The sequence below is a fragment of the Kogia breviceps genome, chromosome 6 (genome assembly GCF_026419965.1).
Source record: "Kogia breviceps isolate mKogBre1 chromosome 6, mKogBre1 haplotype 1, whole genome shotgun sequence".
Taxonomy (NCBI): Eukaryota; Metazoa; Chordata; class Mammalia; order Artiodactyla; family Physeteridae; genus Kogia; species Kogia breviceps.
In genome coordinates, this window is record NC_081315.1 from 111605687 (window position 1) to 111618218 (window position 12532).

General features: G+C 48.7%; 1 protein-coding gene across 5 annotated transcripts in view; it reads right to left on the reverse strand.

Moving 5' to 3' along the window:
- Positions 1-12532, reverse strand: part of EVC2 (EvC ciliary complex subunit 2) — a 148919-nt gene that overhangs the window by 40065 nt on the left and 96322 nt on the right. For 4 of the 5 annotated variants that reach the window (XR_010841121.1, XM_067036395.1, XM_059067484.2 and 1 more), the window contains 2 exons: positions 10070-10274; positions 6683-6805 (listed from right to left, as the gene is read on the reverse strand). Coding sequence is in view for 4 of the 5 variants with exons in the window: in XM_067036395.1 (XP_066892496.1) it covers positions 6683-6805; positions 10070-10274 (328 nt within the window). In the remaining variant the exon portion in view is untranslated. The remainder of the gene's footprint in view (positions 1-6682; positions 6806-10069; positions 10275-12532) is intronic. The other variant, XM_067036394.1, reaches the window with a different exon arrangement.

Below are 12532 nucleotides of genomic sequence, written 5' to 3' on the forward strand. Positions count from 1 at the left end.
GGGATGGCTAATGAAGTATGCAAGCATGGCATGTAGTGAAACCTGGAAAGAGTGAATGAATAATGGATGGGTGAAAGGTTATGTGGTAGACACACCACCCAGATGGAGAGCAACATCATTAAAATAGTACCAGAAATCGTGGGTGAGCAGAAAATATGGTCATGTCACTTTCATTTATATTTAAATGTTCCTAGAGAATATTTATGCAAAATTTATATATACTTTGTGCAAAACCAGCAAGAGAATGCACCAAAGATGAACTGAAATATCGCCTTCGTTTCTGGATCCATCAATTAAAATTCTGCTAACAGAACACAGAGGTGGGCATCAAGAGACTGGAACCTTATCCTTGCTGAAGTGTCTGGCCTCAGGGCCCCTCAGTCCCCAGAAACCAATCCAGCTCTCGGCAGGGGCTGGGATTGCAACCTTAACCTCCATCTCACACTGACAAGTAGAAGGAAAAGAACAGGTCAGACTAAGACACGGCCCCCAACCCCTAGAACCAACGAGAGCAGAGGTCAGGAGAGGAGGACTGGCCAACAGAGACTGACCTCTAGAACTACTAATGAATATATCCTGTGAAATACTCTCTACGAAGTGCCTAAATCTTGTCAATTTTTCCTCAAAAGGTCTGAGCTTCTCAGTATAGCTGTCAGGCCTCTCATGACCTGGGTCCTCCCTGCCTCTAGTGCTCCTTTCTCCATATCTAACAGAAAATACTCAGACTTTTTGAGGACAAATAAAGCCACAAGGTAAGCCTCAATAAATTCCAAAGACTTGTTATCATATACACTTTGGTCTCTATCTAAAACATACTAAAAGTAGAAATCAATAAGAGAAGGATAGTTTTTTTTTTTTTCTTTTTAAGGATCTATTAGAAGTAAAAATCAATCAAAAGAGGATAGGTTAGAAAGTTCTGCTTCTGGCCATGATACAGGAACAGGGAACAAATTTACTCTGTAACCAGATTTGCTTTCCCACAGCTAGAAAACTAGACAAATCACATGATGCAATAGTTTTCAGACACTGGACAACAGGCAGCACAGAACTGGGATACTTGAGAGAAAGGAAATAGACAAGGTGAGCCCCACAGTTGCCCCAGCTTACAGCCTGAATGCAGTTCCTAGTACACAAAAGGATGTATCCCAAGGAGAGACCAGAAGGCTCAGTACTTTCAGAAAACAAAAGCAGAGTTTGGGAGGCCCTTGTGCCTAGAATCTGTGGGGCAGAGTCCTAAAGAGGAGGGAGCTGCTGAGAGAGAGAGAGAGACAGACAGAGAGAGAGACAGACAGAGATCCAGAGATGTGCAGGAGTGTCCTCAAGGTTTTGGCTGAATACTGTGCATGTTTGAAAAAAAAACCCAAATAACAAACTGATGCCAGGCCAGGGAAAGAACCACCAGAAATAATAGGCAGAACCATTGCTGGAGCTCACACAGAGCTGGGAAGAGTTGGTGTTCCCACTACCCAGAGTGAAAAGACCCCACAACACACAAAGTATCAGGTAGAGTCCTCAGAAGTGTGTCGCCTCAGCAGCGGGGATACAGTAGTCCTCGACTAAAGGCAGCTCTTGACCCAACCTAACAAAGCTTAAAAGCAAGCCTTGAAAGGATAAAATTAATCCAAAATAACACACCTACATGTCAAAACTCCACTATGAAAGAAAATACAAAATCCAGTACCCAACATGTAAAATCTACAATGCCTACAATCCAATCAAAAATTACCATACATGCAAAGAAGCAGGAAAATATCCATAATCCAGGGAAAAATCAACCAATGGAAATGAGAGAGATAATGGAATAAGCAGACAAGGACATTGAAACACTGATAAGAAAAAGAAATGAGGTGTAAGGATCAGAAAGGAGGGTACGAAGCTGTGATTATTTGTAGACATTATGACCAAATGCAAAAAATCAACAGAATCAACAGACATATTCTCACAACAATCTTAAGAGGTAGGTGTACCTATCATCCACACTTGGAAGGTGAGTATGCTAGGGCATAGAGTGGTTAAGTAACTTGCTCAAGGTCACAAGGCTATAAAGTGACAGAGATAGGGACTTGGACCCAGCAGTCTGGCTCCAGAGATAGAATAAGGGAGTCTGGAAAGACTTATAAAAATTAGTAATATTTCTTTACATCAGTATCAAATAAGCCCAAAACATAACTGAAAATAGGTAATAACTCACAAGTGCAACTAAACCTATAATATATCTGGGAATCATCAAAAAGAATACACAAGACCTTATGTATATGCATACCTTATGCATAAGGTGACCCTATGGTTTATCACCCAAGTTGAGAGTAAAAGGAAGAGCTAACGGGAAGGGACGTGGGGATGACGGGGGAGACTGGGACTGTCCCAAGCATATCGAGATGAATGTTCACCCTACTTAATGGAAACAAATATAAAATCTATTAAAGATCCTAAAAGAAGATCCACATAAAATAAGAAACATTCTACCTTTTTGGAGGGGAAGACAATTCTCAAATTAACCTGTAATTTTAGTTCAATCCAACAGAAATTTATCTTGGAACTTGATTAACTTATTCTAAAACATACATGCCCTCCACAGTCCTCCAGGTTGAAAATCATGCATCTGTGCATTTTGTAATGCGCCCACCAGAAGGACTGGGGTGTCTGTGGAGTGTCACAGGGGCACACCAGCCACTCAGGATGGCTGCCTCTGGCCGGAGCTGATAACCCATCAGCTGGACAGAAAAGGCGGGCAGGCAGGAAGTCCACTTTCATCCTTCTGCCTGGTCTCTTTTCCTCCCTGAATCAGTCGTACAAGTCTTTCTGAATGAGTCACATACCACTCATTCAAGGCAGAGCTCAGCACAGTCAGGTGGCTTCTATGTGAAAGCAGGAGGCAAACTTGTAAACGGTCGATGCACAAACTGGCTGCTCATCTAAAACCGTGAACATCACAAGTGCAGAATCCTGCAACACTGCCTGGCCCAGAGAACAGGCTACAAAATGTTCTAAAGGAGGACGTGAAGGAGAATGAGGGAAAGGGGAAAGCTGAGAAGGGCAAGGAAAAGGAAAAAGGTGGAAGAAAGGGAGGGGACGTGGGGAAGAGGACCAAACAGCCCTGCTGGGAGGCGGAAGCCTTCTCACTGTCACTGAGGACCCAGCACCATGATGGAAAGGGCACGGGTGATGGAAGCAGACGTGCCTTGTGGGAGCCGCAGCTCAACCACTCACTCACTGATGGCGTGACCTTGGGCAATTCTCCCAACCTCTCCAGATGGCAGAGTCCAGACTAGGGACATATCAACCTGGGGCTGAGGGTTGTGGGGATATCTGATGCAGATTCTAGTAAAGAAAGGGGGCACCTGGCAGGTGCTTTCAGCCTGCTCTGCAGCCCCAGCTGTGAAGCCACAGTCCCTTTGGGGATAGCATGCTGCCAGCCAGGCAGGGGTTTAACAATGGGTCTTGGGGCAGTGGCCATTAGGTCCCTGCTCCATCTTTTTTTGTTGTTTCTTGTTTTGTTTTTTGCGGTACGCGGGCCTCTCACTTCTGTGGCCTCTCCCGTTGCAGAGCACAGGCTCCGGATGCGCAGGCTCAGCGGCCATGGCTCACGGGCCCAGCCGCTCCGCGGCATGTGGGATCTTCCCGGACCGGGGCACGAACCCGCGTCCCCTGCATCGGCAGGCGGACTCTCAACCACTGCGCCACCAGGGAAGCCCCCCTGCTCCATCTTGATAGCTACATGAGCTTGGAAGGGGTTCCCAGTCCTGAAGCACAATCAAACAACTCTCAGCTGCTGGCATGCCCCCCAAGGGCTGTCATTTCTGTGCAATTACCCTGAAAGTAAAAAATCTGAACAATTGCCACTCGGATACTAAGAGATGCAGTGGACCGATTTCAGGCGGAACATCAAAGCTGCTGACTGGGGAGTGCCTATTTTATCGGCACTTGCCACAATGAAATAGCCATTTGTGAAGATGGCCTGTCGTGAAAAGGTCACAGCTGATAAATGACTCTTGGCTGCCTTTCTCCATGAGGCCGGGACTAGGTAGCCTATGAATTGCTCCATTATTGGGGGAATGGGCACTGGAGCCCACTCCAAAGTTAAAAAGCACCTTCCAATCCATTTGTTCCTCACAAATCCGGTGACTAGTGGGTTATCATTGTCTCAATCCTGATTTTACAGATGTGGGAGCCAAGGCACGTTCATCCAACATTACACAACTGTGGGAAATAACCACGTTCCGTGAGAATATTCCCTGTCAAAGACGAAGAAGAGATAGAGCTTTAGTTTGGTGGATCCACCACCGCCTGGCTGCAGAAACCTGGATGAACTCACCGTGGAGACTCAGTTTCCACATCTGTAAAATAGGGATATGGACCGTTCCTACTTCTTAAGGAAGTCGGGAGGGGTAAAGCACATAATGGGATGAAAGAGCGCCAGGCTAGAATGGGGGAAGCATGTGTGGTCAGGTGAACTCACGGTGGGTGGGCTGCTGAGTCTGGCTCAGGAAACCTCGGAACCTTCTCAACCCATCCTTCATCCTGTCCCTCTCCTCCTTCTACAGCGCTGGTGAGACTCAGCCCATCTTCCCAGACAGGCACTTGAGACCCTCTACCCCAGGTCTGTTTCCCCCATCCCCTCAGGAGACCCAGCACCCCAGCAAAGCAGCCTTTTCACGGGGCTGCAGACTCTCTGGGCTCCCCTGAACCTGCATTGTGTCCTTGGCCATGGCTCAGGCCACCCATTCCTTCCACCAAATCAAACCCCCGCTTTTCCTTCTCTGACAATATCTACCTAAAGCGTGACCATGGGTCACAAACCAGCGTGCACTGGAGGAAATGCCCTGCCCCACCCCCATGCTGCTAGTTCCTCATGCAGTCCCTGTCCCACTCCACCCCTCTCTTCGTCCCCTCCTGGGTGAACTGGGAACCCAACCCACTGGGCAGGCTTGGCTCAGCTCTGCTCTGGGAGCCCCACTTCTGCTCCTCCAGGAAGGCTGCTGCCAGGATCCCCCCAGGGACACCTGTGATTGCATGAATCCCATCCGGCTCTCATACTAATTTCTATCTTCTGAATTAGCCTTTAACAGTAAGACAGATGGCATTTCCACCTGTACCTAGTCTTTGTCTTGTGTCTCAATTTTATATAGAACACAAGTGGGAATAGGGTGCTACTTCTTGTGTCCCTTAAGACATCAACAACTTGTACACACCTGGAAGGAGCCATGACCTTGCCTGGAGCAGGTTCTATGGTTCTTTGCTGGATTATGCATTTGTGTTCTGAGGAATACACTTACATTAAAAAAAAACCCCAAAATTAAAATAACTAGGTAAAGGATCTGAGGGACAGAAGGTAGGAACAAAAACAGCAGCTCTAGAATAGGGTCTGTACAGCAGCTCTAGAATATGGTCTATACATCCACTCACTGACACAGTCCTCTGGGAGTCTGCCCTTTGCTGGGGAAGGCAGCGGTCCCCCGGCAGTGACAACACAGTGTCGACTCTTAAATGTCACCTCCTCAGAGAGATCTCACCTGACTCTCCCACCTACAGTGGATCTCACTTTCCCCTCGCCATGCCCCACCCCATCACTATCACACTATCTTATTCATTTCTTTATCGGCACTGATCACGATCTATCATTTTAAGTGCTCTTTGTCTAGAATGTGCGTCTCTGAGAGCTGGGACCACCCCAGAGGTTTGTGAACACCATGCCTGGGACATTGCTGCCTCCTCAGCATCCCAGTGGAATGAAGGAACAGCGTGAGATATGCTAGGACATGAAGGAAGTTGGCAGGGGGAGGGGTAAGTGGGAGAACTGGGTGTTCCGGGAAGGCTTCTTGGAAGAGGGGGCACCTGAGGACAGAGGCTCTGCCTTAGGACAGCTGAGGACAAAGTTCAGTTGTTCAGGTAAAAAGAGGTGGAAAGGTAAATCCAGGAAGAGGGAAGGACACGGGTAAGCAGCACGCGGTCATACGCAGTATGCGCTGTAACAAAAGGGGGCTGGTGAGGGAGGCTGGGTTGCTTGTGGGGCACAGGGGAGGGTGTGCAAGATAAATGCAGAGACAGAAGTGAAGCAGCACAAGTGAACCCCTCAGCACAGAGCCAGGTACAAGGATGGTGGCAACCACAGGCCACGGAGGCAGCGCCAGAGATGAGGCCAGAAGAATGGACCATAGAGAGACCTCCTGGGGGAGAAGTGGAGGAAGAGGGTTCCAGGCAGAAAGATCAGGTGAAAAGGGGCGGGGGGGGCGGGTCCCACCTGCAGGAACACAATGTAAAAACCAGGTGCTGCGGGGAGGAGGAAGGGGAAGCCAGGACGAAGTGAGAGAGTGGCATGGACATATATACACTACCAAATGTAAAATAGCTAGCTAGTGGGAAGCACCCACATAGCACAGGGAGATCAGCTCATGCTTTGTGACCACCTAGAGGTGTGGGATAGGGAGGGTGAGAGGGAGGGAGACGCAAGAGGGAGGGGACATGGGGATATATGTATACATATAGCTGATTCACTTCGTGGTACAGCAGAAACTAACACACCATTGTAAAGCAATTATACTTCAATAAAGATGTTAAAAAGAAAAAAACAGGTGATGGGTGGAGATGGACAGTCACAGCTCCCAAGGTTTCTGTGTGCCCTTAAACTGGGCAGCTGCCAGCCCTGCCATGTGCTATGAGGAGCGACAGATGGAACACTGACCTTTTCAACCAGGTCTTCGGGGGCCTGTTCCTCAAAGAGCTGAATTTTATCTTCAGTGCACTTCTTAAAAAGGTCTGTCTTGCTTTTGCTCTTGGAGCGTGGCTTCCTCGCCTTGGAGTGTGGCTGGATAGAGGGGAGAAAACATGGGCGAGAAAGTGATCGCCAGTAGGTTGGTGCAGCCCCTGGTCTCCCCAAGCCCAGACAGGCTCCTGCAGCTCTTGGCACTGCACAGCTGTCTTAGCCAGAGAGGGGAGGAGAGATGGAAACTCTCCTGGAATGAACTCCTTTCACGGGCCTTCGGTCTTGGCGTACTTTGGGAGCTCGTCCCGCCAAACAGAGGAGAGGGAAGCTCGTGGGCAGAGCCGGAGCTTTGCAGTCAGACAGAGAGTGGCCCCACCTGCGTCCACCTCTTCTCCAGTGGGGGAACCTCAACCCGTCAGCCTCTGTGAGCAGGCACAGGACAGAAGAGGTCCTTGTCCTTGGGAAGCTTACAAAGTAGCAGAGGAAAAAGTCAGTAAACATGAAAACAAATAACTGACCAAGACACTCTCAGAGGGTTGGTGAGAGCCATGAAGACAAGGAGACGGGATGAGCATGCTGGTTATTATCTTACATTAGGCAGATGGGGACACGTTTGCAGAGGTGAACAGCTGCTGAGGACATCCGTACGCATGCATTCAAGGAGGCATTATGCGTGGGCTTTAACATATACCATCCTCCTAGAATAACAGTTTGCACAACCTACACACACATACCAGCTTCTCACAAATGTAAAGAAGTGACATTGCAGCTGAGCCCCACATGACAAGGTGTCAGGAGTGTGAAAATGTGGGAACAGAAGTTTCCAGACCCTGAAGACCTGAAGCCCAGAGCAAGGGTGAGAGGGGTCGAAGAAGAGGTTGTGTGGGACTTCCCTGGGGGTCCAGTGGTAAAGAATCCGCCTTCCAATGCAGGGGACTCAGATTCGATCCCTGGTCAGGGAACTAAGATCCCACATGCGGTGGGGCAACGAAGACTGCGTAACACAACTACCGAGCTCGCGCGCCTCAACGAGAGAGTCCACGTACCGCAAAAACTACAGAGCCCACGCACGCACTCTGGAGCCTGCCCGGAGCCCGCATGCCACAAAGAGAAGCCCGCGCTTCCACGACGAAGACCCAACACAGCCAGAAAAAAAAAAAAAAAGAAAGAAAGAAAATAAATAGGTAAAATAAATAATTATAAAAGAGAAGAAGTTGTGGGTGCTCAGTACATTGATATTCAGCAAATGAATGAATGAGTGTAGCAGATGCTACAATCTCTGAGCCTCAGTTTCCAGACCTGTAAAATGGAGATGATAATACCTACCTCATAGGATTACTGTGCGAACGTAACACAATGGAACATAAATGTAACATAATCTAACATAATAAACAGAAAAATATAACAATACAGCATACTGTAACACAACACGATAGAACATAACAACATGCTATAACAGAATGTAGCATAAATGAGAATATAACAATAAGTGCGTACACAGCAATTCACTGAGTTCAGAGACCCCCATCTGACAGAGGAGGAGAGTGAGGCCAGAACAGAATGTGGCCTCAGCCACATCATGGGAGCCCTAAGAACTAGAAGGTGAGCTTCCTGACTCCTGCACCCAATGTCTTTAAAAACTCGGGCTGGGCTCAGCTAATCCCATGAGTGAACTATAGTTTTTATCTCCTGATCTAATGGTGATTATACCAAAAAGAGGAAATTGGGGGTCAACCCCTCTTAGGAACAGAGGTGGGCTGGTGGATGAGACCCTGAAGCCCAGAGCAAGGACCGTCACTGGACGCGGGGTGGGGGAAGCCAGAGTGGGGCGGGGGTGGGGCAGATCGCGTGCATCCCTCCCAGCCCCTCGCACAGTGATGTCAAGTCGGTAGCCTGAAATTGGCCTTGGAAGGAGTATTTACACCAGGGAAATAGGCAAATGCTACCAATCAGGAACTCTGCACCCCCAATGAGAGTCAGTTTACCAGCATGTGACTGGTCAGGGGTCAGACCACAGGGGGCCTTGAGATCATGGTAGAACTTATAGCTGGGCAGAGAGCATCAAGGATGTGCCTGAATTTTGTTTTCTCCTCAAGGGGAAGCAGTAGGTTTGAAGTCAGAAAGCACCAGCTCCAAGACCAGTCCTTCTACTTCCTGCTACGTCGGTCAGTTCACTTTTCCTCTGCTGGTCGGTGCTTTCATCTGTAGAATGGGGACAAAATATCTACCTCCTGGCCCTGCTATGAACCGCAGACGAGCTACTGGAAGTGTAAGTGATTCGAAATGTTTTCAATCTCAACATAATATCAACTCAAGGGAAGTCTCCGCATTCCGCCCACATCCGGTGGTTGGTTGGTTCAGTCAGTAAAATTTATTGCATATTTATTATGCACCAGGCACCTTCTAGGTGCTGGGATGGAGTGGTGAACAGGAACGACAAACAGGGAGCTCGTTGGTAGTGGAAGCACAGACCGTAAGTCGAGAAACCAGGACATTTCAGATAGTGATCAATTCTCTGAAGAAGCGGGAACGCAGCATGTGATAAAGGATGCCTGGGAAAGTGGTGATCTTGGATAGCGCTCAGGAAAGACCTCTGTGCAGGTGACATTTGAACTGAGATGGGAAGAGACCATAAAGGGCCGGCCCTGTGATGTTCCTGGCAGAGGAAACAGCAAGTTCAAAGGCCTTGTCTCAGGTGGGATTCCCCAGAGGCAGAGCCAGAGACAGGGACTGGGGTGTATGCAGTTTCCTGAGAGAGGACCTCTGAGCAAGGTATAGGGGGCGAGGGAACCAGGACAGGAGGGGGAAAGGGCCACGCACGGTGGAGGTCTCAGGTAGGGTCTGGCCTTGACTGGTCCATAAGGGGCTCCAGAGTAAACCCTGCACCCAAGAGTTGCCTCCTCTGTGGCACATAACACGTGCTCACCACAGGCATCTGTCAATCATCACCCTACGAGGTCCAGGGTGAGAGATGTCCTTTTTCACCTGAGCTGAGCATCCTCCTTGGGCCACTTACAGAAGTACTCTGAGAGGGTCACTGGCTGTGGCCAAGGGAGGGGGCAGGAGGAAGAGTCACTTTTCCAGGAAGGTGGCTCCCATCGCTGAGGGGAATGCTCAGGAGAGGGGCACAGCTGTGAGCTGTGAGTGGCAGAGACTCAGGGCTGCTGGTAGACAGTGCAAAGTCCAGGTACCAGTGTGTCCGCTACAGAACTTAAGGTGCTTCCAGGAACAGCTGATGCCAACAGGGCCAGAGAGGAAAGGGTGGGAGATGAGCTGAGGGTGGGTGGCGGAGCCAGATCCTACAGTATCCACCGCCAGAGGAGGCCCCGCTTCTGCACCCACGAGGCCCCGAGATGCCCATCCTACCTGCAGCTCAGGGGCGGCCAGCACCTGGTCCAATTTCAGGAACTCTGCTTCTCGCCACGCGGTTTGAAATTGCTGCAGCAGGACCCGGGCCCGGATTTTGGGAAGGGCCAAGCTCCTGTCCATCTGAGTGAAGCAGCCGTGAACTTCCTGCCTCATCCTGAGCAGCTCCTCTTCGGACAGGGAGAAGGCAGAGGACCAGAGCTTCCTGGAAAAGCAAGAACAGTGATATGTTCTCGTGGAGAGAAGACAGTGAGGGTTGTGCTGGGGGGAAAGTGTACATTCAAAGCTCAAACTCCACTAGTCAAATCCACGTCTGGAAAAAAACCCACCATCTCCTTAATCGGGCATTCATTACACGAGGATTTCTTGAGCACCTAATGTGTGTCATGATGGACCCAACATCATATCGGGGCTAAGAATTCAGAGTTGAATGAGACAAGTCTGTGAGCAGGCAATAGGCGTCCAGGCCCTCATGACCTTGAAGAGAAACCGTCTCCGTTTAGAACAGACATGAAGACAAAGAACTGTCCACCGAGCTTGGCCAGCAGCAGACTCTAAGTAGGGACCAGCAGCCCAGAGGAGAGACGTCCAACTCGACAGGTCATGGGGAAGGGGGGCCTTGTGCTGGGCCTTTATAGGATGATGAGTGACAGCTCTCATTTAGGGAAAACCTGTTCCATGCCGGAAACCATGCAGAATGATTTACCGTTAGGGGCTGACTGTGTCCTCCCAAAAGATATGTTCAAGTCCTAACCCCTGGTACCTCTGAATGTGATCATATTTGGAAATAGGGTCTTTGCAGAGGCAGTTTAGAAGTAAGTTAAGATGGGGTCATATTGCAGGAGGGTGGACGCTTAATCCAATATGACTGGTGTCCTTCAAAGAAGAGAAGACACACACACACAAGAAGGCCATGAGACGATGGGTCTACAAGCCAACAAGTGCTGAGGATTGTAGCAACAGCAGAAGCTAAGAGAAAGGCGGGGATCAGATTCTCTCCTGGAACCTTCAGACAGAGCATGACCCTGCCAACACCTTGATTTGGACTTCTGGCCTCCAGAACTGGGAGACAATACATTTTTGTTGTTTTAAAGCCCCTGGTCTGCGGTGCTTTATTATGTCAGCCCCAGGAAACATTTACCTGCATCCTCACTAATCCTTTGGCGACTCAGTCCTCAATTTACAAATGAGGAAATTAAGGAATGTCCCCTTCTTCCTCCCAGGAAAGGCCTACAGCCACTCTACAGGGGTGAATGGCCACAAGCTCTCTTTCCCACCTCTGGGGATCCAGTCTGGCCAATGAGATGGAAGAGGAGGTCTGCTGGGACTTCTGGACGGAACGTCCTCCCTGACCCAGGAGACAGCATCTGGGGGAGGCCATCTCTTCTGTCCTGCTTTGGGCAACGTGTGTCTGTTCGTTGATCACTCAAAAAATCTTCATGTGGGCCTGTGGGACTTCAGCTCACCTAGAAAGTTCTCTCGTGGAAACAGAATAAGACCAAAAGGGCTGACTTGGGCCCCCAGACAGAAGCGGTCTGAAGGCCCCAAGCCCATGTCTTGGGTTCCCTGGGACTCACCAATTTTTCTGAAGCACTTTAGGAAAATGCAGCTGTTCCTTTGTACCTTCCCTCGTGGAGAATCTTTGCCCCACGTGTTTGCTGCTTACATGGACTCCAAGGTAACTCCAAGGCAACTCTGAAATGAATCTGAGTCTTTATTCTTGCCCATCTTCAAACCAGATTGGCCCAGGGTGGTCTGGCTTTAATCCTTCACTAGGTAGGCACCAAGATAATACAGAAATATAGGGGATAGGGTCTTTGCCCTGAAGGAATTTAAAATCCAGGCAGGAGTTTAGCAAAAAGGTCTCAAAGACACTTTCCCTGGCAAAATATGCATCCTTATTAGTTCTTATTTTATAGGACCAGGTTTACAGCAACTCTCTCTTGCTTGAAATTGAGAAGCTCATAAAAATATGTTTCAAAACTATTGTGCAAAGTCATTTCTACTTAATGCCTCAGAAATAAAGGCTACAACCTTTTAGGGTCTTAAATAAGCAAAGTATATAAAGCAGACTCAGATTGTGTGTATTGTTAGTTGACCCCCTTTAACCCTTAGGAAAATCATAAAGAGTTTTCTGATACCAAAGTGAGATCTCTCTTTTCCTGTTGAACGACTCAATCAGCGGCTGCTTTAATAATACTCCCTTCAAAATGGAACCACATGAAGTCAAAGAAGATGACCATCCAATCATGGGAATGTCAAGTCCAATCCTACACTTTGAAGAGCCCAAAGCAGGCTGGATCGAGCAAAGAGACTTTGGTCAAATGTAGATTGAGCTGAATAATTACTGCTGAGAACAATTCGTGGGAATAAGGAGTGGCATTTAAGGACCTGATTTGTATGGGCTTGGAGAAGACAGCATCTTGTTTGCTCAAGAAAACAAAAACTAACAAAGATTGTGAA